This window comes from Globicephala melas, chromosome 8 (assembly GCF_963455315.2).
Source record: "Globicephala melas chromosome 8, mGloMel1.2, whole genome shotgun sequence".
In the NCBI taxonomy this organism is placed as follows: Eukaryota; Metazoa; Chordata; class Mammalia; order Artiodactyla; family Delphinidae; genus Globicephala; species Globicephala melas.
In genome coordinates, this window is record NC_083321.1 from 51266220 (window position 1) to 51289910 (window position 23691).

General features: G+C 47.0%; 1 protein-coding gene, 1 long non-coding RNA gene and 2 pseudogenes across 2 annotated transcripts in view; 1 reads left to right on the plus strand and 3 right to left on the minus strand.

The window, feature by feature from the left end:
* Positions 1–1883: 1883 nt before the first annotated feature.
* Positions 1884–8841, minus strand: UCP2 (uncoupling protein 2). Its single transcript, XM_030836121.3, has 8 exons — positions 8496–8841; positions 7519–7675; positions 4911–5130; positions 4543–4753; positions 3358–3552; positions 3175–3276; positions 2654–2834; positions 1884–2305 (listed from the first exon to the last, which is right to left on the minus strand). Exons 3-8 carry the CDS (start codon positions 5034–5036, stop codon positions 2191–2193), a joined length of 930 nt encoding a protein of 309 aa, XP_030691981.1. The 5' UTR covers positions 5037–5130; positions 7519–7675; positions 8496–8841; the 3' UTR covers positions 1884–2190.
* A 526-nt stretch (positions 8842–9367) lies between these two features.
* LOC132597685 (uncharacterized) overlaps positions 9368–23691 on the plus strand; it is a 117405-nt gene continuing 103081 nt past the window's right edge. The window contains exon 1 of the long non-coding RNA XR_011377628.1: positions 9368–9677. This is a non-coding gene — a long non-coding RNA (uncharacterized lncRNA). The remainder of the gene's footprint in view (positions 9678–23691) is intronic.
* Positions 13826–15206, minus strand: LOC138842780 (protein FAM91A1 pseudogene; annotated as a pseudogene).
* On the minus strand, positions 15535–16619 carry LOC115841845 (protein FAM91A1 pseudogene; annotated as a pseudogene).

The following is a 23691-nucleotide window of genomic DNA, read 5'->3' on the forward strand; positions in this document are numbered from 1 at the left end:
AGGTGTTCTACTTAACCAGCTGTGTACCCTTGGGCAAATCGCTTCACCTCTGAGCTATTTACAATCCCTATCTTGCAGGGCTGTGGAAACCAGAGGAGTGAAGCAGACTCTGCCCTGAGGTAGGACCCAGGTGGAGAGGTGGCGGTAGGTGCCCTGTTCTGAGAGCAAGCAAGTGGGTGAGGGCCTGCCTTGTGAAACTCTGGTGCTCCAGCTGTCCTCTAGGGCAGCAGCAAGGCCTGCTCTTAACCTTTTCCTCATGGTGAGACTCTCAGGCCTGTGAGAGCCATTTATGAGATTGTTGTTATTACCTCAGTGTGGCCTTCAGTGCTACTTTGTGTCAGGTATTTTATAGGCATTAAGGGTTGAGGAGTTACTGAGGCCTCCTGGTATGCTGTCCAGTGGTTCCTCTCACCTTTCCCAGCCCCTCATTGTCTCAAGGTCATGCCTAGAACCGTGATGAAGTCTGGTGGCCTCATGTCCATGCCAGTGTCTGAAACACAAGGCTGGTGAATGAGCCAGCTGACAATGCCTAAGGCAACAAATTGCCCCTCAGTTTCCTCTGGTGCAAAACAAATCCTGCCTCAGAGGATTAATGTGAGAGTTAAGGTGCATTAAGTACACTGACCGGGTCCTCCACTTATGCCGACTCCCTGCCACCTTCACCCTGGCTTGACTCCTGCACCCAACCCTGTCCCTCTTGGGGACTATGAGACCTCAGCTCAAAAGTAAGGTGAGGTTGTAAATCAACTATACTTCAATAAAAATAAAAAGTAAGGTGAGGAGTCCTGGACCCTCTTTCCTTCTCTACAACCCTAATATCCTGGACCCCTTGCCCAAGCACTGAAGGGCCCAGCCTCCTGCTCTGACCAGTGGGGAAGGCACAGTAGCACCAGCTGACTTAAACAGGAAGGTCACGTTCTCTGGGCTTGGCTCCACAGCTGCCCAACAGGATTCCTGAAGGACCCCAGCCCCTAGGGGAAAAGTGCACAGGGGGAGGGCGGAATCTGAGTCCTAGTCCCAGTTCAGCGGCTGATTTCCTATGTGTCCTTGCCTGCATGACCTGTCTCAGCCTTCAGCTTCTTCAGACATCTATAAAACGGGCCTGGATGGCTTAATTCTAAGGGCCCAGCCCTTCACGAGATGCCTTGGGATTCTGGAACCTCACAGAGTCCCCTAACCCTTGAAACAGAAGTAGCCCTGCCCACCTGCTTTCCTGACTGGAGACAGATGGTAGGAAGAGGGACAGGGAGGCTGACACCTCCTGTCACCACCTCCCTGGGATCTCTAGCCTGGGGTGAGGGTGAGACTCTAAATGGAAAGACTCCGGCTGAGGCTGGGTGTCTGCTCTACAGCCTGTCCCACCCAATGCAGTTATACCGCCTCCTAAGGGTATGACTGTGGAGGATGGGAAGCAACCTGACTTGTCCTCACTAAGCCTGGGACTTGGGGGAGGTGGATTTCCCATTTGTAAAATGGAATAAAATAAGCCTACAGCATCTAAGGTTCCTAAGTTCCTCTAAATCTTCCAAGCAGCACAGGAGAAGCAGGGCAAACAGGAACACTCATTTTGCAGATTAACAGGCCCGGGGCCAGCTGGGGGGGTTGGAAAGGCAGGTACTGGAGTACCAGACACTGGTGAGTGAAAGCTCAAGCGGTGTGGCGAGAGAGCAAGGCCACTGCTGACTCCAGGCCGCTCCTTTACTTGCCACTCCAGCCCTGGCCTGGTCTGGAAAGAGAAGCAGACCGGATGACCTCCACCCAGATTGCTGGAGGAAGATGGGTCACACCCCCCTTTCCAAGTCAGGTGGCTCCTCCCCTGCCTACCAGGTGCCAAAAGGGCCCATTAGACCAAGACCTCTGGTAACAGAGAGGGAGGAGACACCAAGGTTGAGCTTGTTTTATGGGTGACGTGCTAGTCGGGCTCAGGGGCAGGAGGCAGGACGAAGAGTCAGGCTGAACTTCTCAAGGGACTGAGGGCTTGAGATGCTGGCTTGTCCAGGCTTCCCACAGTGTCAGCTGGGGTCAACTACATCAGGACTGTGAGAGGCAACGGGGAGCTGAGGGGTGAAAATGTGGGGAGAGGGAAGGGAGGTGGTGGGAAAGGGAGCAGAGGGAAGGGAATGAGGGGAGGAGGAAAAGGGAAGCAGGTCCAGGCTGCAGCCAAAGCCAGAGGTGATCAGCAGGGGAGGCTCAAAAGGGAGCATCCCGGGAAGCACAGGCAGCCACGAGGGCCCGTTTTAGCTGTTCATAGGTGACGAACATCACCACGTTCCAGGAACCCAATCGGAGAAAGGAGGGCATGAACCTAGAGGGGAGAAAACACACGTCATCTCTTTCACCCTGCTGGGCCCTGGCAGCCAATCCAACCCAGATGCTCTGTCCCAAAGGAAGCTGGGAGGGCCCAGGGAATGGAGCTGTGGCCTGTGAGCAAGAGTCCCCTGTGAGTCTCCATTTTAACACCCACAAAGTAGGCATGATAGCAACTCTGATAGGAAGGAGTTGAGAGCACGAGAATGCCAGGACCAGGATCAGAAATAGTTTGACACGTGGTTGCCACAGCAACCACTCAGTTCTGGGTGGTTCTCTCCCACCTGTGTGATAGGTACAGGCGGCCAGGAGGCCTAGAATTGGGTGGGGTGGATCAGAGGCTCACCCTTTGTAGAAGGCTTGGGGACCCTCCTTCTGCAGCATGGTGAGGGCGCAGTGGCCAGCACTGCGGTACTGGCATAGGGCAGAGTTCATGTATCTCGTCTTGACCACGTCGACAGGGGAGGAGATGATGGTGGTGCAGAAGCCCGCCCCGAAAGCGGAAGTGAAGTGGCAAGGGAGGTCATCTGCCAAGAAGGAGGAGCAGGGGAAGCAGTCAGGACTCCTCACCCCATAATTCCAGAAGGAAAGAGATGATTTAAGTAGCTAAGGTCTCGTGGTTTTAGAGACACAGAGACTGCAGCTGGGACCTCTCCCAGTGTCTCTGAGAGTCACTTTGCCAATCTAGCCTCAGCGCCTCAACGTGCAGAGTGGAAACTTCACCCCAGTTGGCTTCAGTTCAGTGAAAGAGAAACTCACTCCATAAGCAAAGGGGAAATGGGATGAAAAGATGTGGTCTCCAGGCAGACCCACACTGGCTCCTGGTTTGGGGGAAGGTGAGACCCAGCAACATCTACCCTAACTCACCTGTCATTAGGTTGGCCTTCAGGAGAGTGTCCTTGATGAGGTCGTAGGTCACCAGCTCAGCACAGTTGACAACAGCATTACGAGCGACATTGGGAGAGGTCCCTGCAGAAAGAAATGGTGCCTATGTGAGACCAAGGAATAGGGGAAGAGGAGGATGCGGAAGGGAAAACACCTGGTACACACCTTTCCAGAGTCCCCGAAACCCTTCCTCTCGGGCAATGGTCTTGTAGGCCTCAATGGTGCTTTGATACCTCCGGCCACCTCCAGCCTGGGCGTGCGCCTGGAATCGGACCTTTACCACATCCGTTGGCTGGGCCACGGCCACAGCCAAGGCACCTGTGGTGCTGCCTGCCAGGAGGTGGCTCCCGATGCCGGCATCTGTGGGAGAACCATGGGGGTCAGTGGCCAGCTGGGTTTACACTCATTTCCCACCTCTCCTCACCAAAACCACGTCACTGTCATTTCCTGTCTTCACTGTAACCTTTCGGTAATAAGACACAGACTAGCCCTGCTCTAAGAACTTTTTGCATCATACAGTCTATCACTGGGAGTGTCTACTACGTGCTGGGCACTGGGACAGAGCGAGGAGCAGGACAAAATGAGACGTAATGCTTTCTTTCATGAAGCATTTTCATTCACTTCATTTTACCTACTCAGCAGCCCCGAGAAATCAGAACCTTTTTTTTTTTTTTTGGCAGCGCTGTGTGGCTTCTGGGATCTTAGTTCCCGACCAGGGATCAAACCTGGGCCCTGGCAGTGAAAGTCCTAACCACTGGACTGCCAGGGAATTCCCAAGTATCATTTCCATTTGACAAATATGAAAGGCTCCGAGAGAAGTGGCTTTTCTCAAGGACTGGGATTCATAGGACTTGGGTTCTCATCCCTGATCTACTTCTCCCTGCCGTGTGATCTTGGGAAAAGTCAACCTTTTGATCTGGGTTCTCATTTTCCTCACGTGTAAAATGGAGGGTGGGCATGGCATGCTGAGAAGGTGGAATGGAAGAGTGCTGGCCTTGGAGGCACAAGTCCTCAGTGTGTTTTCTTTCTGGCTCCCCATTATGTGCCCTTGGCCAAGTCCCTCCTGCCCGAGCAAGCCTCAGCCTCTTCCTCTGTAACACGGGGATGATACCACCTGCTCCCGAGGTGGTTGTGAGGACTGTTATGAGACGATGCCCTACTTGGAGCCTGGCACAGCCCAGGTGTTCAGGAATCATTAGAAGAATCAGGGACCCTTCTAGTTCTCAGTTCCTCTGATCTGAAATTCCTCCTAGAGGTCTTGGGGCCTAAAGGAACTGTGCAGCTAAAAGAACGAGGATCAACCATCACTGAGAAGAGGCCAAGAGGCCTGTGGCCCAGCTCCACACTCACGCTCAGAGCCCTTGGTGTAGAACTGCTTGACAGAGTCGTAGAGGCCGATGCGGATGGAGGCAAAGCTCATCTGGCGCTGCAGGCCGGCGACCAGCCCTTTGTAGAGGCTGCGGGGGCCCTCGGTGCGCACCATGGTCAGGATGGTGCCCAGCACCCCGCGGTACTGGGCACTGGCCGCAGCCTGCACTGGCCCCTGCCTTTCTCCTTGGATCTGCAAGGCCAAGGCAGGTGGTTGCCCTCCCCATCTCCTTCCATCCCTATGCTCTAAAATTTACAGCGCCGAAAAACCCCGCTGGCCCTTGAGGAGTCTGTGTCTTGGAGAGGGAGCAGACTAGCCACCATCAGAACCCCAGGCTTCATCTCCTCACCTGCAGCCGGACTTTAGCAGTATCCAGGGGAAAGGTGATGAGATCTGCAATGCAGGCAGCTGTGCCAGCCCCCAGGAACTTCACAGTGGCAGTAGGGGGCACATCTGTGGCCTTGAACCCAACCATAATGCCAATTCCTGCTACCTCCCAGGAGATGAAGAAAAAAGAAGGGGGCACCTTCAATCAGCAACAAGACGAGACAGAGGAACTCTGCTGGAATCTAAGCCAAGGAGAGAGAAGGTCCATCAGAAGCTGAAGCTCCAGACCCCCCCTTCTCACTACCCCACCCCACTTTCCCTGATAGCACCACCTCCCTAAGCAAGGACCCAGAGCTGCCCCTGGAGGGCAAATAGGAGTGAGCTCCACAGGCACTCAAGCAGGGGCTGGAGAAGCAATTCATTCCTGAGAAGTCCTCCCTTTTGCCACAGGGAGTGTCTGGATCACAGCTATCCTAGTGCTACCTCACAGGCACTGGCCCAGCCCTGTGTCTGCTGGGTGCAGAAATTTCACTGAAGCCCACATTCCTGATGCTGCAGATCTGTTTAAAGGGCAGACAGAAGTGGGGAAAAGGTTTCAGCTAGACCAAGACCTGACAGGCACAAACCCACAGGCTTATGCCCTGGATGTCTTAAGCAGGAGAGGTTCCTATGGGTCTTGAACTAAGTCTAGAAGAAAAGGAGTGAACAAGACCTATTCAGCTCCTTCAATTCAGTCTAATTCTCTTCCCCACCAGCCCGCACACAGCTTGGGCTCTCTAGAGGCACTCTTTCAAGGAGTCTGCTTTGCTGGGCACTGGCTCACTGAGGCGCAGGAGACAATATCTACCCTAGAGGGGGGCTTATTGTCTGGCATGGGATGGACAGGTGATTCAAGCTGCATTTGGGGCTTGCAGAACATAGTCTCAAAGTGCAAAGGAGGGAACATCCAACTTCACTGGGAGAGAAGAAAGGGTGGGTAATCAGAAGACTTAGAAAAGGTAGCATTTAGCTGGGCCTTGAAGGATACTGAGCAATTCTCAGGGCTGAGAGTAAGTGCATAAGGTGCTCTACCCACCCCCACCCCCACCCCGGGGGGTGGGAAAACTATTCCCTCTCTGGCCAGTTTCCTCTCCTCCTATAACATAGAGGGATCCACATCTTCATGAGAGGTGGGGATGCGGAAGTGCAGGTCAGAACTATAGTGACAAAGGAAACCAAAACCTCCATTTTGTTCTCAGAATTGCAACAACACCTTCCTCCCCTGCCTTGGGAGGAAGTGAGCCCAGCACCCCAGTGGAGGAGGGTGACCTGCTTCTCTCCCCTGAGTTTCTTTCTTTCACTACATAGGAGTGGCTGCTCTGAGCCTCACCTAATGGGCTGCCCCCATTGCTGGGGCCGGGAGGAAAGCGCTGGCCAGCAGAGGAATGACGTGGTGGCAGTCAGTCGTGAACACACAGACCCATGGAAACAAGATGCTCACCAGGTTTCTTCCTCCTGGGCTTCTCATCCCAGGTGGCTGGGCCAACAGGGAAGTCTAAAGGCGACTCACCACTCAGTTCCTGGCCTTATTCATGCTTCCCTGGAGCCTGGCCCACATGAGGCTCAGTGAAGACTGGCACTCAAGCAGCAGAAGGGGTTGGTGAAGGTGTTCCAGAACCCCTAGCGTCCCTGCCCTGACATCCTCGTTCCCCAGGAAGTGCCCCACACCTTTCCTCCCCACTCTGCCTGGCACATTCTACTAGCTCACTTACTTGTCAGTGCAGCCCTGTGAGGTGGCTGCCCTTACTTCCATGTTTCAGAACAGGGAACTTAGTAAGCGTCCTGTCTGCAGGCTCCAAAGCTTATGCTATTTGCTTTGCACTGTGCCCAGCTCATTTCTTTCCTGCTGTTTTCTCAGCCCCGGGCCTTTCACGAGGAGGTCCAACACCGAAGTTCTCTCATGACAATGTGACAGTTCTGAGAAGGTTCAGGCAAACGGCATTCCCTTCTCTGGGCATCAGAGACATGATGACATGAGTCAATCATGTCCTGACCTTGATCTGGGTTGCAACGTGTTGTGAGGGCCAGAGAAGAATAAGGCCCAGGCCCTGCCCACCTCAGAGACAAGTGCAAAGGCTAAGTTGCCATTTTGAATGTTGCCTTGGGGTTGCCATAAGTCAGGTCCTTCAGAGGCATGGGTATGAAGGCAAAGGTCTCCGTGCTAAAGACCATACTAAGAAGATTAAACTCAGGCCTAACGAGAAAGAGTTAATAATATATTACAATCCCCAGCAAATAACCAGTTTCACCTGATTACCAACTGCAATCTTAAGGATAGTCAAAAGTTTGAGTCAACAATATGTAGTTAGAACAACAGGGTCCTGTCCTAACTCTGCTGCTGACTCCTAGGGTGACCTGGGGCTAATCACTGTCCCACCTGGGCCTCAATATCCTCCTTTGTAAAATGGGGATTACCATCCTTGGATTGTCAGGTCAGCTTAAGGGCTCTGGCCCTTAAGTGCTTTGTGAACGCTAAGAGTGACTTTACTGGGACGGTGGTGCTAGTTATTTGTATTAATGTCCTGCTAAACCTGCCCCCAGACCACAGGGCTGAGGCAGTAGAAGACCCCTCCCTTAGAATGGACTCTTACCTGGCTCTGTTAGATCTCACGCTGAGGCCTTCAAGATCAAGCTTCTCTAAAGGCATCCCATTCTTCAAAGCTGCCAGTGGCTATCATGGCCTGATCCCTTTGGTTTTCCATAGAAAATGGCTGGGAGATGAAACACCTAATGGTCATACTATGTGTCCTGCAGGTGAGGGCAAAGGAGGAGAGTTTAGAAAGGGAAATGGACCTTAAAGGACCACACCCCAGCAAGGAAAGGGCCATCTGTTCAAGGCACATAAGCCCACTCAATCCTTATCAGGGGGGTGTGAGGGTAGGGCACAGGGTCCATTTCCCACAGGGCAGCTGGGGACTAATTAAGTGCACACACTGGAGGAGGGGGACACACTGGAGGAGAGGATGAACCCAGGAGTCCTCCCTCCCCCGTCTGCTCTCTTAGTATCACACATTGCTCTGTTGCAGATTTCTCCTTTAGTGGAACTCAATATTCTGGAGAAGCGTCCCGCAACACAGCAGACTCTGGTGAGCAGGAGTGGGGCGGTGGTGGGGGAGTCATGATGGGTCAGAGACTCGCTGAGTCAACTAGGAACCAGAGCGGGGCTGCGAGGAGGTTAGAGGGGCTGGAGCGGGCCCTGCTGAGGCTGCATCAAGGAGCTCAAAGCCTCCTGCCAGCAGAAAGAGCCCCAGGAATGGCCTGGGGCCGCCTGGAGTGGCAGAGGTCATTCTGGTCTTCGGTGAAGGTCCCCCACCCCGGCCGAGGAGAGGAAGTGGAAGGGTGAAGGCTTATATTACAGCCATTTGAACGCGAGAGGTAAAGAGCAAAAGCAAGACATGAAAAGAGTGAAAGAAGAGAGATAAAGAAAAACAAAAAAAGGTAAAATACAAAATAGGGTGGGAGGTGAGGAGTGAAATTGAAGGTGGCGCGCGGGTCCCTTCCGCCGGGGTAGCGGGAGTAGGGCAGATATAGCGGGCGCAGGGCTGGGGCGGGCCGGGGCCGGGCTCACCGGGCCGCAGGGAGAACAATCAAGTACTGGCAGATATGTCAGTCGGCGGGCGGAGCGCGCATCCACGGAGAGCAGACTGTACTCGACCCAAAGGCGCGGCCGGCCGGGTTTGCAGAGAGGCAGGCAGAGGGTGCGGCGCGACCTCGATCTATGGGGAGCGGCCGGCTGGGCGGGGGCGGGACCTGCGGTCTCCGAGGGCTGGGAGGCGGCCCTTTAGTTGCAGCATTTCCGCAGAGACCGCCACGCCCAGGGTTTTCTCCGCGCCTTTCTCCACTTCCATTTTCGGGAGCCGATCCCAGCATCTGCCCCTTCGTTTCCCCATAGGGTTACCCCTCGCCGCGCCAACTTCATCGTAAAGATGGCAAGACTGACTCCCGGAAAGAAGCAGAGGCTGCCCAGGGTCGTACACGCCTCTGGCCCCTAGCCAGGGCTCTTTTTTTTTTTTTTAATGTATTTATTTATTTATTTATGGCTGTGTTGGGTCTTCGTTTCTGTGCATGGGCTTTCTCTAGTTGTGGCAAGCGGGGGTCACTCTTCATCGTGGTGCGCAAGCCTCTCACTATCGCGGCCTCTGTTGTTGCGGAGCACAGGCTCCAGATGCGCAGGCTCAGTAATTGTGGCTCACGGGCACAGTTGCTCCGCGGCATGTGGGATCTCCCCAGACCAGGGCTCGAACCCGTGTCCCTTGCATTGGCAGGCAGATTCTCAACCACTGCGCCACCAGGGAAGCCCAGGGCTCCTTTTAACAGCGCCCAGAGGCTCGGGTAGAAGAGCACTCTCTCCTTTCAGGGACGCAGTCCGCTGGTACCAACTCAGCCGCCCGTGATTCCGCAGACCGCCCGCTCTCCCCAGGTGCCAGCGCGGGACCCCGCGGGGCGGGGCCTCCCTACCGGCCTCGCTGGTGATTGGTTAAGGGAGCCGTGGGGCCAGAGGAAGGAGCCAATCTGGGCTGCAGCAGCAGGTGGCCGATCACCGCCAACAGCCGTTGGGTGCGGCTGGGTTTCCCGCTGCCTCCGGGTCCTGTCCTGGGCTCCTCGGGGACTTCAGGACGGGGAGGGGTCACGGAGCGTGACGCTCCGCCCCCACTTACAGAAGAGCCAATGGTCAGGAGGCCCTCGAGTGAGAAGGCAGAACAGGGCGTGGACCTGCTCCGTGTCTAGGCCCCGGCATGAGAAAGGGATGGTAGGTGAACCGGGACTGGGTCGCCCTCAGGTTGTTGGTGGTCTTATGGGGGTGACAGACACGTAAACAACCGGTAATTTTGTCCTGTGGCCGGACAAACACGTGCACGTGGAGTGTAGAAGCAGATAGTCTGTGTTCGCCCTTGGACTCTATGTCCCTACTTTTGTGTACCTTCTGACTCCCTCTACCTCTTTTCAGTCTTGTCGGCTGTCTGGGACTGTTGTAAGAATTCGTGGAGGTCGTGGAAGCCATATCGTTGACTACATTGTAAGCTCTTCTAGAGCAGGAAGCTATTTCCTATATTTTTAGTATCACAACCCTCTAAGACCCGCTTCAGATGTGGACAGGGACCGTTGCCTGCCATTCTGGTAAACAAAGAATGTTGCCCACCATTCCAGGTCCATAAGGATCTGGCCATTAGTCACGGCAGCCTTCCACCCACGTGAGCCCTGAAAGGAATTCAGGATGGAGAAAAACAGGAAGTATTCTGTGCTTTGGATTCTATTGTCCCTAGATAGTTAAGTTGCATACCTAAGGAATAATTTAAATGAACCCAGATTCTTGCATCTTCCCATATACAGAAAAGCACTAAAATCATTAATTTGAATGTCTGTTCTTTGTGGTTGACAGTAATCTTTTGATGTTCAACTACATTTTTTTTCCAGCAAAAAACTCCTATTTATCCTGGCTTCTCTCTTACCTCTTCTGAGCAGTTCCTCAAAGCTATCTGAGAGGCCGTCTCCTGGGTTATTGTCTTCAGTAAGATCCCCAAATAAAACTTAACTCGCTACTTTTAGGTCGTGTGTTTTTCTTCAGTTGACATATAGTAGAGGCTCAATGCATGCTGTTTGGGCTGCTGTTGAAAGTGCCCTTGGGAAGTGTAATGGGAGGATCTGGGAAGATGAACATTTAGTGAGTGCAGTTACTATGTTCAGGTTCAGTGTGGATACTTCACATAACCCTGTGAGGCTGGTATTAACCTCTGACCTACAGATGCGTGCCAAAGAGGTTAAATCATCTGCCTAATGTAACACGGTTAGGAATGGTGTGCCATGACTTAAGCCCTGGTTAATCAGCTCAGTGTGTGTATTTTTTGTCCACAAGCAGAAGGAATTGTCAGCCAGGAGACTATAGCTGGAATGGGACTGGATAATTATAGCAGAAAAGAAAAAAACACACTGAGCATATGATCCTGGCAGAAACAAAGTGGAAACTGAGAAATCCAGCCACAAATTTATTTCTGGCACTGTGGAGTCTCCCATCCATTGCTGGCCTAGCTTTTGCATGTAAGCTTCTGTCTTTGGCTGTGATGAACGGATTCCCAGGATACTCAGCAAGTTTGTGGTGAGACTACTGAACTGGTCGGTGATCTCTGAGGAGACATGAAAAATAGAGTAAAACAAAGGCTTGGAAATAAATGTGTTGCCCTGATTGCCAAAACAGGGAAGAATCTGGATTTCAAAGACTATATACCTAGCAAAATTCAAGGGACTGTTAAAAGGATGATGTGTGGATACTAAAAAGAGAAGTAGATATCACCAGGATTCAACATGGATTTCTTTAGAAGTCCTGTTAAATTCTCTTTTCCTTAGGATGGAGCCAGGCAGATCAGGGTGTTGCTACAGACACTCTACCTCTGGATTTTTAGAGGTACAGCTCATCCAAATCATAAGATGTCTTATGGAGAAAGTGAAGAATGTTTGGTGTCAACTGAAAAAAACACACAACCTAAAAGTTGAGAATTATATTTTATTTGGGGCATTACTGAGGCCTTAAGCCCAGGATACAGCCTCTCAGATACCTCTGAAGGACTGTTCTGAAGAGGTAGGGGAGGAGCCAGGGTATATAGGAGTTTCTGCAAAAACACCAGGTAGCTGAACATCAAAAGATTACTGCTAATTAAAGAAAAACCAGATATCTCAAGTTAATGAATTTAGCACTCTTCTGTGTACGGGAAGATGCAAGGGTCTGGGCTAAATAAAATTATATCCTGTTTTTCTCCATCATGAATCCCCTTAGGGTGCACCATTGGTGATGGCTGCAGTGGCTGATGGACTGATAGTCTCAACATCCTTTGTTTACTGATACGGCAGGCAGACATTCTTTGTCCACAATGGGTACAGATAAGTGCATTTTACAAACCTGTTTCACATCTAGTTCACTGAAAAAAAAAAATATATATATGTACTTATAGTTTTGGAACTGTAAAATTTTAAAAACGTTGTTTGAAACACTGAAAATGAAAAAGACACAAGAAAGACACTGATTTTTTTTTTGTAAATTTATTTATTTTATTTTTGGCTGTGTTGGGTCTTCGTTGCTGTGCGCAGGCTTTCTCTAGTTGCAGCGAGCGGGGGCTACTCTTCATTGCAGTTCCTGGGCTTCTCATTTGGTGGCTTCTCTTGTTGCGGAGCACAAGCTCTAGGCACGGGGACTTCAGTAGTTGTGGCTCGCGGGCTCTAGAGCCAGGCTCAGTAGTTGTGGTGCACGGGCTTAGTTGCTCCGCGGTATGTGGCTCTTCCCGGACCAGGGCTCGAACCTGTGTCCCCTGCAATGGCAGGCGGATTCTTAACCACTGCGCCACTAGGGAAGCCCCACACCCACCCACACCTCCCTGACCCCCCCACCCCAGTCCACCACCCCAGTCCATGACTTCTTGTTGTTTGTTCTTCTCTTTCTTGATTTCTTAAAAAAAAAAAAAAAAGGTGGGGGAAATGGCCACCCAAAACTAGGTAGAATTACTTTGAACATTTGCAACAACAAAACTGGATTAAATTCTTTAATGAATCTTTGTTGTCAAGTAAGAAACCCTGCATTTTAAATATTAAATTGGGGGCTTCCCTGGTGGCGCAGTGGTTAAGAATCCACCTGCCAGTGCAGGGGACACAGGTTCGAGTCCTGGTCTGGGAAAATCCCACATGCTGCAGAGCAACTAAGCCCGTGTGCCACAACTACTGAGCCTGCGCTCTAGAGCCCGTGAGCCACAACTACTGAGCCCAAGTGCCACAACTACTGAAGCCCACGTGCCTAGACCCCGTGCTCCACATCAAGAGAAGCCACTGCAATGAGAAGCCCACGCACCACAAGGAAGAGTAGCTCCCACTTGCCACAACTAGAGAAAGCCTGCGGGCAGCAATGAAGACCCAATGCAGCCAAAGATAAATAATAAATAAAATTAATTAATTAAAGAAAAAAAAAGACACATGCATCTCAATGTTCATTGCAGCATTATTTACAATAGCCTGGTCATGGAAGCAACCTAAATGACCATCGACAGACGAACGGATAAAGAAGATGTGGTACATATATATAATGGAATATTACTCAGCCATAGAAAGGAACAAAATTGGGTCATTTGTAGAGACGTGGATGGACCTGGAGACTGTCATACAGAGTGAAGTAAGTCAGAAAGAGAAAAACAAATGTTATATATTAATGCATATATGTGGAATCTAGAAAAATGGTACAGATGAACCGGTTTGCAAGGCAGAAATAGAGACACAGATGTAGAGAACGAGTATATGGACACCAAGTGGGGGAAAGGGAAGGTGGGCTGAATTGGGAGATTGGGATTGACATATATACACTAACTAATATGTATAAAATAAGTAACTAATGAGAACCTGCTGTATAGCACAGGGAACTCCATTTCGCTGTACAGTAGAAACTAACACAACATTGTAAAACAATTATACCCCAATTAAAAAAAAAAAAAGACTCTGTGCTTCCAATGCTGGGAGATTGGGTTCAATCCCTGGTCGGGGAACTAAGATACCACATGCTGCTTGCTGTGGCCAAAAAACCCCTAAAAAACGAAAACAAAACAAAAAACACCCAGAAGTGTAGATTTGCCTTAAAATAAAAGTACAGTGCTGATTGCTAAAAAGTTCTTTGTTAAAAAGAAACAAACAACCTAGGGATCAATTAAAAAAAAAAAAAGGAGCTTTTTGTTGCATTAGGATGTGCTGTAATGAGCAAGACTCCAGACAAAATTAAATGTTTGCCAAACATCAATACAACACACTTTTAACATCATTAAGTGTAAGTTATATTGCACCAGCAGAATAGTTTTTTTGACTGGCACTATAAAGCTCACTTTAAGAAAGAAAAAAAGACACCAAGTGTGAATAACAAATGGTGTAACTAAATTACTGCAAATGAAGATTAGCAGTGAGAAGTGAGGAAGGTGACACTCTAAACCATTCTGATACGATGGCATCTCTAATTTACAAGAAGTAGAACTCCCGTATCAGCATAAGATGGTAAAGTGGACTTGAAAAAGTTGGCCTCAGTGTGTATATCCAGTGTTGAAGCACCTTCCCTGAATGAGTGAGCAAAGTTAAGGACATGTAGAGAGAATTTTATGCTGCAATGTCAGAGTCTTTGATGGCTTTCTTCTCTGCAAAAGTTGTATGTAGCAGTTTTCCTACAAACTTCTCATTTAATTCAGAGCTAAATAGTGGAATTTCAAAGCACAGCTTAAGAGAAAGCCAGTCACGTCTGCTGTGGCAACATCAGAGTTGTGTTTTGTTGTTGAATCTGTTGTTGCTTCCTCAATGACCATTTCACAGGATTCTTCATTTGCTCTGAGCCAGAAGTTAAATACGGTAAATCAGGTTCTCCTTTCTCATCAGAAGCATCACCAGGTTTTCTGTTTACACGTTGACTAGAAGCTTAGATATGGTGACACATTCACAGAAATCCCTGCAAGCCCACTTTATTCCTTAATATATGCAGTGTTTTGTGAACATCCATATTGATACAGCAAACTTTCCTTATAGTTCTGTTTTAATCAAATGGAAAAGGTTTTTCTCATCCCATCATTTAACATCTGAGCTAATCTGAAGTAGGAATTACTTCAGGATTATGACTCCAAAACATTATTAATACTCAGTATTAGCTCTGAAATATATCTGATGGTTTTTGAAGTCTCCTACCTTTGGTCAGTAAAAGAAATAGGGATCTGACTTCTGAGCAGTGGCTTCTGGATAACTGGTCTAATATTCTGAGGAGTACTATTGCTGATGGGCTGTATTCATAAATGAGAGGAGCCATGGAAACAAGCCATGTGTAATTTTGTTTAGAACTCTGCTGCAAGTCACAGGGTCCGAATCAAGAAGGCTCTCACACCTTTTAAAAGATCCAGAAGAAAACCATAAATGATTGTTCTGGCTATGTAGTTGTGTGACTGTATCATTATTATACAGAGACAGTGTGGTGTTTCTCAGAGTGAGTGCCTGATCAAAATATCTCTGCAATCTGCACTTTTTCTTCATCAGTGTTTTGAACCTTTTCTAATTCTGTAAGGAAGCTGTCCAGAGACTTATGTGAAAGTCTGCCAACTTTTGATACAGGATTTCTCATCATTACAAAGGAAAGTGTTGAGTCAAATAGGCAAGCAATATGCTTTGTGAGTCCTGTAGGCAGATCCAAATTGCTTATACTGGCTGTGTCAGCTGGATTTTGACTATTTCTATCAGTACCAGAGCTGACAAAACTTCTTTTCAGGACTCCTACTTTCCTTGCCATCTTTTTTTTTTTAATTAAATTTAATTAATTAATTTATTTTGGTTTATTTTGGTTGCATCAGGTCTTAGTTGCGGCACATGGGATCTTCCGTTGCAGCGCACAGGCTTCTCTCTAGTTGTGGCGCGCAGGTTTTCTCTCTCCAGTTGTGGCCCGCGGGCTCCAGGGCACGTGGGCTCTCTCGTTGAAGCGCGTGAGCTCAGTAGTTGTGGTGCGCGGGTTTAGTTGCCCTGCAGCACGTGGGATCTTAGTTTCCCGACCAGGGATTGAACCCACATCCCCTGCATTGGAAGGTGGATTCTTTACCACTGGACCACGAGGGGAGTCCCTTTCATTGCCATCTTATATCGAATAAAAAGAGTATCTTTTGTGGATGGAAAGTCCTTTTAAATCTTTTTGCAGATGGAACATTGCACCTTGACGAATGTACTTGCTGCACATTTATTACTTATGTCTCTTCTTAGGGGCAGAGCCCAAGCAGCAATACATGGAAACATTCTTAGCCAGTGACATGTCTATCTCAAGGACATTTGCAAGCTCTGCAACATTAGTATGCTCATCTGTTGAAAGAAATATAAAGTTTCAAAGTAATCACCTAGTCATCTTGAACTCAGTTCATTACAAAACCTTCAGGAGAATAAAATTCAGATATTGACACGTTCAAATAAATCCTTTGTTGTATAAACTATGTAGCATATTGTAATATAGGGATTCAGAGAGTTGAGTATATTTCTCAGGCAAAATGCACATCTTTATGTCATTTTTGAGTTCTGACCAGCCTACACCACTCACCATGCCTCTTTGGCAGTTTCCACTGGCTTTATTGGTAGAAGATGTGACCATTCCTCAAATTTCAAAAAGAAAAAGTTTGATGATCTACACTGATTCATAATATCAATGTACTGCTATCTTTTTATTGCCAAGAAAACGTAGATAGTCAGCCCTAATAAAATTGGGCAATGAAGCATAACTTTTTTTTTGGCCACGCCAGGCGACTTGTGGGATTTTAGTTCCCAGACCAGGGACTGAACCTGGGCCACAGCAGTGAAAGCCCGCAATCCTAACCACTAGGCCACCAGGGAACTCCTAAAGCATAACTTTTTTCATTGTTCATAATGTCCTCTATAATCTCAGCGTAATATGATAATGGTGTTATCCTCAGACCCTTTACCACAATACCCAATAAATGGTAAATATTCAGCGTGAAATAATCTCGACTGTAATAGTTCCTCAAAGTATTTGCATTCAATCTTCCTTGACGTGTTTAAGTTATATTTCTGTATCATAACTGACTGTGGGTATGTAGAGGACAATCTGCTTTGCATATTTCCTCTGTGAATTTCCAAGACCCTATCACGTGTTGGTGGGCAGCCTGTTCCGTGAGTGGCTGTGCCTGATGTGGAACTTCCTATCCATGGTGCGAGGGCCCTGGGACAGCTGGTGGGGAGCCTGGAGGAGGCCTGGTGCCTTACACTTTAGAATGCCCGGCTGCCCCGTGGTGAGGGCTCCATACAGCTCAGCACGGCAGAGAAGAGTGTCAGGGGTGCATCAGAGAATCTCAGTTTCTTCATTAAATTATACTTTAAGGAAAAAAGAGCTTTTAAAATTAAAATCATCATTCTTGTAAATAATTATGCAGGTTCACTAATCTACTCTCATATGTGACTGTTCCTCAAATTTCAATGAAAGGATTGGAGAATGCCTTCATTTTGCTTCTCTCCATTTCAAAATTCTTGCCTATGTGACTCTTTTATTTCTAGGTTTACCATATCCTTTCCAGAGTGATCCCTCCTACCTGCACGCATTATTCTATGCTCTTCTGTTTTCTCTAGGACCTTTCCTCCTATCTTCAATCTTTCCTTTCTTCTACTCTGTGTGTGTATGTGTGTGTGTGTGTATAAATTAAAAGATAACCTCAGGACTTTCCTACTCCTTTTACAGTGGCTATTTTTTCTCCTTTCTTTCTCTGCCAAACTTTCTGGACAGTTGGCTGTCCTCTGACATGTCAGCTTCTGGCACAACTCTTACATGTCTGATGAATGAATAAATGAATGATCTCACATTCATCTCTTCATTCACTTTACGCCAGCCACACAGGTCTTTTTTTCTGTTCTTGAACATGCCAAGCTCCTTCCCATAGGACCTGTGGACTGCTTGTTCCCTTTTCCTGGAACACTTTTCCTCAGATCTTTACGTGGCTAGCACCTCTCATCATCCCTACAGACACACACACACACACTTCTTGGAGATAACCAGTGGTCCCTTCTTCAAGTTGCGTGCACTTTTTTTTTCTATTTATCTATTTTCTTTTATTTATTTGTGGCTGAGTTGTGTCTTTGTTACTGTGCACATGCTTTCTCTAGTTGCAGTGAGCGGGGGCTACTCTTTGTTGCAGAGCACGGGCTCTAAGCGTGCAGGCTTCATTAGTTGTGGCTCATGGGCTCTAGAGCACAGGCTCAGTAGTTGTGGCGCACGGACTTAGTTGCTCCGGGCATGTGGGATCTTCCCCGACCAGGGCTTGAACCCAGTCCCCTGCATTGGCAAGTGGATTCTTAACCACTGCGCCACCAGGGAAGCCCTGAGTGCACTTTTAAGTAAAATTTTTATAGAAGTATAACATACATATTAAACAGTGCACAAATCGTAAGTGTACAGCTTGATAAACTCTCATATAGTGAATGCCTCTATATAATTTGCACTCATCAAGAAACATGAACATTATTTGTGAATTATTCTTCAATAAAGCTAAAAAATTTTAAAAAGAAACATTATTAACACCGCAGAAACAACCTCTCATGTCCCTTCTCAGTCACTATTTTCCCAGAGAATAACTACTGTACTGATTTTTAAAAATATATTTATTTATTTATTTGGCTGCATCAGATTTTAGTTGTGGCATGCAGGATCTTTTTTTTTTTTGCGGTATGCGGGCCTCTCGCTGTTGTGGCCTCTCCCGTTGCAGAGCACAGGCTCCAGACACACAGGCTCAGCGGCCATGGCTCACGGGCCCAGCCGCTCCACGGCACGCGGGATCCTCCCGGACCGGGGCACGAACCCGCGTCCCCTGCGTCGGCAGGCGGACTCCCAACCACTGCGCCACCAGGGAAGCCCCCCTATACTGATTTTTAACATCAAATATTTGTTTTGCCTGTTCTTAAACATCATATACATGGAATTGTACTATTTTCTGTCTTTCACTCAACATTAAATTTGTGAGATTCAGCCAAGTTACATGAAGTTGTAGATCTTTAATTATCGTTGCTGTATAGTCTCTACTGTATGAGTATATCCAGCGTATTCACTCTACTGTTGATGGGACATTCCAGTTGTGTCCACTTTTTGTCTATTACAGTAGTACTGCCATGAACTGTCATAACCTTTTGCACTCTTAATAGCCTTATTGAGGTACAACTTAAATACCATACAATTCACTCATTGCTAAGTGTATGATTTAATTAATTCTTAGTAAATTTATACAGTTGTGCAATAATGACCACAATCCAGTTTTTTTTTGTTTTTTTTTTTTTTTTTGCGGTACACGGGCCTCTCACTGTTGTGGCCTCTCCCGCTGAGGAGCACAGGCTCTGGACGCGCAGGTCCAGCGTCCATGGCCCACGGGCCCAGCCGCTCCACGGCATGTGGGATCCTCCCGGACCGGGGCACGAACCCGTGTCCCCCGCATTGACAGGCGGACTCCCAACCACTGCACCACCAGGGAAGCCCCACAATCCAGTTTTAAAATACTTCCATCACCCCCAAAAGTTGTGTTGTGTCTGTTTGCAGTCATTTCCTTCTCTCACCTCAGCCCTGGATGACCACTACTTTCTGTCTCTACAGCTTTGCATTTTCTAAAATTTTCATATAAGTGCAATGTAGTCTTTGGTGTCTGGCTTCTTTCACTTAACATAATGTTTTTTGAGGTTCATCCCTGTTGATGCATGAATCAGCAGTCTGGTCCTGTTTTATTGCTGAGTAGTGTTCCATCACAGTGATATAGAACATTTTGTTTGTGTACTCACCAGTTGATGGGCATTTGGATTACATATTTCCAGTTTGGAGCTATTATGAATAATGCTGTTATTGACATTCACGTACAAATCTTTGTGTGGACATATGATTTCATTTCTCTTAGGTAAATACCTAAAAGTAGGATGGCTGGATCAGATGGTAAATATATATTTAATATTTTAAAAAATTCAAAAATTTCCAAAGTGACTCTACCATCTTACATTTCCACCAACAATGCATGAGGAATCCAGTTTGTTTCCTACAAAGTTTACCACTTTTAGTTGACAAAGCTGTGGATTTTTGCTGTCAAATTATTACCCATGTTTTATAGGTAAATAAACTGAGGCTTAAGGAGACCAAGAATTTGACCCATGTCACATAGCTAATAAGTATCAGAACGGGGATTCTAACTTTGGTTTTTGTTACGAGGTTCATACTCATTCCATTGACATGAATTGAGATGTATACTTGAATACTCAAGAGATCCCCACCCCCTCTGCAAAAATAGATTATTCATTGTTTTTTGCTCTCAAAGGCAAAGCTCTATTTTAGGAAGGGGTTTTCTTTAGCTCTTAAAAATTTATTTATTTTAGAGAGAACTTGGATCCTTACCTAACATCATACACACAAATTAACTCAAAATGGATCAAAGACCTAAATATAAGATCTAGAGAACTATATGGACTTCCCTGGTAGTCCAGTGGTTAAGACTCTGCACTTCTAATGCAGGGGGCATGGGTTTGATCCCTGGTTGGGGAAATTCCTCATGCCTCGTGACCAAAAAAAACCCCACAAACCCAAAAAACCTATAAAACTCTTAGAAGAAAACACAGGATAAAAGCTTCATACCATTATATTTGGCAATGATTTCTTAAATGTGATACCGAAGGCACAGGCAACAAAAGAAAACATAGACAGGGACTTCCCTGGTGGCGCGGTGGTTAAGAATCCACCTGCCAATGCAGGGGACACGGGTTCGAGCCCTGGTCCGGGAAGATCCCACATGCCACAGAGCAAGTAAGTCCGTGCGCCACAACTACTGAGCCTGCGCTCTAGAGCCCACGAGCCACAACTACTGAGCCTGCGTGCCACAACTACTGAAACCCATGTGCCTAGAGCCTGTGTTCTGCAACAAGAGAAGCCACCGCAGTGAGAAGCCCGTGCACCAAAACGAAGAGTAGCCCCCGCTCACCACAACTAGAGAAAGCCCGTACGCAGCAATGAAGACCCAACGCAGCCAAAAATAAATTAATTAATTAAAAAAAAAAGAAAACATAGACAAATTGGAGCTCATGAAAATTAAAAACTTTTGTGCATCAAAGGATACAATCGACAGAGTAAAAAGACAACCTACAGAATGGTAGAAAATATTTGCAAATCACATGTCTCATAAGAAGTTAATATCCAGAATATATAGAGGACTACTAAAACTCAAAAACAACAACAAAAACCCAATTCAAAGTTGGGCAAAGGACTTGAATCGACATTTCTCCAAGGAAGATATACAGATGGCCAATAAGCAAATGAAAAGATGCTCAGTATCACTAATCATCAGGGAAATGCAAATCAAAACCACAAGATACCACTTCACACTCATTAGGATGGTTATTATTTTTTTTAATGGAAAATAAGTATTGGTGAGGATGTGGAGAAATTGGAACACTGTGCACTCTTGGTGGGAATGCAGAGTGGTACAGCTGCCATGGAAAACAGTATGGCAGTCCCTCAAAAATTGAAAAACAGAATGATCCAGCAATTCCACTTCTGGGTATATACCCAAAATAATGGAAAGCAGGGCCTTGGAGAGATATTTGTACACCGATGTTCATAGCAGCATTATTCACAATAGCCAAAAGGTAGACGCAACCTAAGTATATCCATTGATGGAAGAATGGATAAGCGAAATGTGGCATACATATACATATATATATATAATGGAATATTTTTCATCCTTTTAAAAGAGGGAAATTCTGACACATGCTATAGGATGAACCTTGAGGACATTATGCTAAGTGAAATAAGCCAGTCACAAAAAGATAAATTCTATATGATTCCACTTATATGAGGTACCTAGAACAGTAAAATTGAGAGACAGAATGTATAATGGTGGTTGCCAGGGCTTTTTGGGAGAGGGAAATGGGGAGTTATTGTTTCATGGGTATGGAATATCGGTTTTGCAAGATGAAACAAGTTCTCAGGATGGATGATTGCATGACATTATAAATGAACTTGATGTCACTGAACACAAAAATAGTTAAGATGGTAAATTTTATGTTGTGACTTTTATTACAATTTTTAAAAATTAAAACATTAATTCATTCACTCATTAAGTTTGCAATATTCCAGGCACTCTACTAAGGGCGAGGGATTCAAGTGTAAACAATACCCTGTTCATGCCTGCAAGGAACTTATAGGCTAGTGTGACCATCAGACAGGTGGGCACAGTGTGACCAGGGTTGTGGGAGCCTGTCGGAGGGGCATCTTAGTCCCCTATGTATGTCAGACCCAGCATATGTTTAACAAATAACAGAAGTCGGCAAAGCAACAAATGCTACAAGATCTGTGCCTTTGATTCATTATCAGAAAACTCTCTCCTAGGCAGAGCTGGAGATGGTGAGTCTGCTACTACCCAAGTGGTTTGGTTCAGAGGCCAAAAAATGATTTGCTGGGAATATTACTGAGGGTATTTCTAAGTTACTTAGAACATGTGAGCATTGTCCTTTTTTCTCACTACTCCTTCCAGATGGAATCTTCTATTGATTTTATTACTATTCTATTCACTCAACTCCCACTTCCAATACTCTTGTCTGGGTTATGACAACAGCTTCATCTTCCTGTGACCAGAGTCCACCCCGCTAATTCATTCTCTGCACTGCAGTCAGTCATCCCTACTTGAAACACTTCAGCGGCTCCACATTACCCTCAGAATACCCCAGACTTCTTAGGGTGGTGTCTTAGCTCAGGCTGCCATAACAATATATCACAGACCTGGTGGCTTTCACAACAGGAGTTTATTTCTCATTAAGGTCTGGAAGCTGGGAAGTAAGATCAAGGTGCCCATCCATTAGGTTCCCCGGTGGGGGCCCTCTTCCTGACTTGCAGACGGGCTTCTCACTGTATCCTCACATGGTGGAGAGAGAGCACTTTGGTCTTTCTTCCTCTTCTTATAAGGACCCTACTCCCATCATGGGGGTGCTACCCTCATGACCTCTTCTAAACCTAATTACCTCTCAAAGGCCCAAACTCCAAATACCATCACATTGGGTGTTGGGGCTTCAACATATGAATTTTGGGGGCAGAAATATTCAGTCCATGATATGTGGCTTCTCCAGCCTTTCAGGGCCCCTGTTTTCCTCTTTATCCCCATCTCTCTCACTGCTTCCTTTTAGTCTGCAACCTGGCCATGCTGATAGCTGGCAATACTTGGATGCCCCTTGTTCTTGCTTCTTTCTAGGCCTTTGTACAAGCCATTCCCTCTACCTAGAATGACTTTCCCCTCTTTTGCTAGGATAACTCCTATCTGTCCTTTAGGTGTCCTCTGCAAAGAAGCTTCCTGGGCCCCAAACCAGGTCAGGTGTCCTTCATCTGGGTTTCTGCTCTTGAGTGCCTTGTGCATTTCCCTACGGTGGCTCTCATCACACTGCATCGTTGTCTCTTCTGCTCCACCATCCACCACCCCAGTGAACTCCCTGAAGGCAGGATGGGCCTCGTTCACCTCAGCACGTAGTTCAATGTGTGGCTAACGATGTATGCACAATGAATACTTTGGTTTGTATAGTGCTCTGTACTTTTCAGAGTGTCCCGACACAAAATAGCTCATCTATAGAGGTATAATTATATTTCCTTACTTAACATTCATTCCTCCTGAATAAAATATTCCTTTAAATATATTACTTTTACTAACAAGATTTCTGTGAAGTCAATAATCCACTATGTCACTAATGTGACTGAGTCAGGGGTCAAACTATCTCATTTTTCCTGATATACTAGAAGAGTTTGTGAAAAAGCAGATTTCTTTCTATAACCCAGCAGGACCCTATGGGGCCTTCCTGGGACAGACCCCTCTCCTGTAGTCTCTGCTTTAGCTCCTCTGTGAATTACCTAGATAATCATATCTGATGCTCATTTCCTGAGTAGTTTTACAGATGTTAAAACTCCCACCAAATGGAAGAAATTAACTACTTGATGATGATGAGCCCATAGCCCCCAGACCTACTGGCGCCTAAGGATTGATAATGTTACCCCTGGGACATCGTCCTGTTACCTCACCATCAACCAATCAGAGAATTGTGCACAAGCTGTTCACAGACCCTGGGATGCCCCTTCCTCACTTTGCCTTTAAAAATGCTTTGCTGGGACTTCCCTGGTGGTCTAGTGAGTAAGACTCTGTGCTTCCACTGCAGGAGGCACTGGTTCAATCCCTGGTGTGTGTGTGGGACTTCCCTAGGGTCCCTGGTGGTTAAGAATCCACCTTCTAATG

Coding starts and splice junctions, on each gene's coding strand:
- UCP2 (XM_030836121.3), bottom strand. CDS start 5,036: ATGGTTGGGTTCAAGGCCACAGATGTGCCCCCTACTGCCACTGTGAAG. Junction 4,754..4,910: donor CTGCTAAAGTCCGGCTGCAG/GTGAGGAGATGA, acceptor TTGGCCTTGCAG/ATCCAAGGAGAAAGGCAGGG. Junction 3,277..3,357: donor GTTTCGGGGACTCTGGAAAG/GTGTGTACCAGG, acceptor TTCTTTCTGCAG/GGACCTCTCCCAATGTCGCT.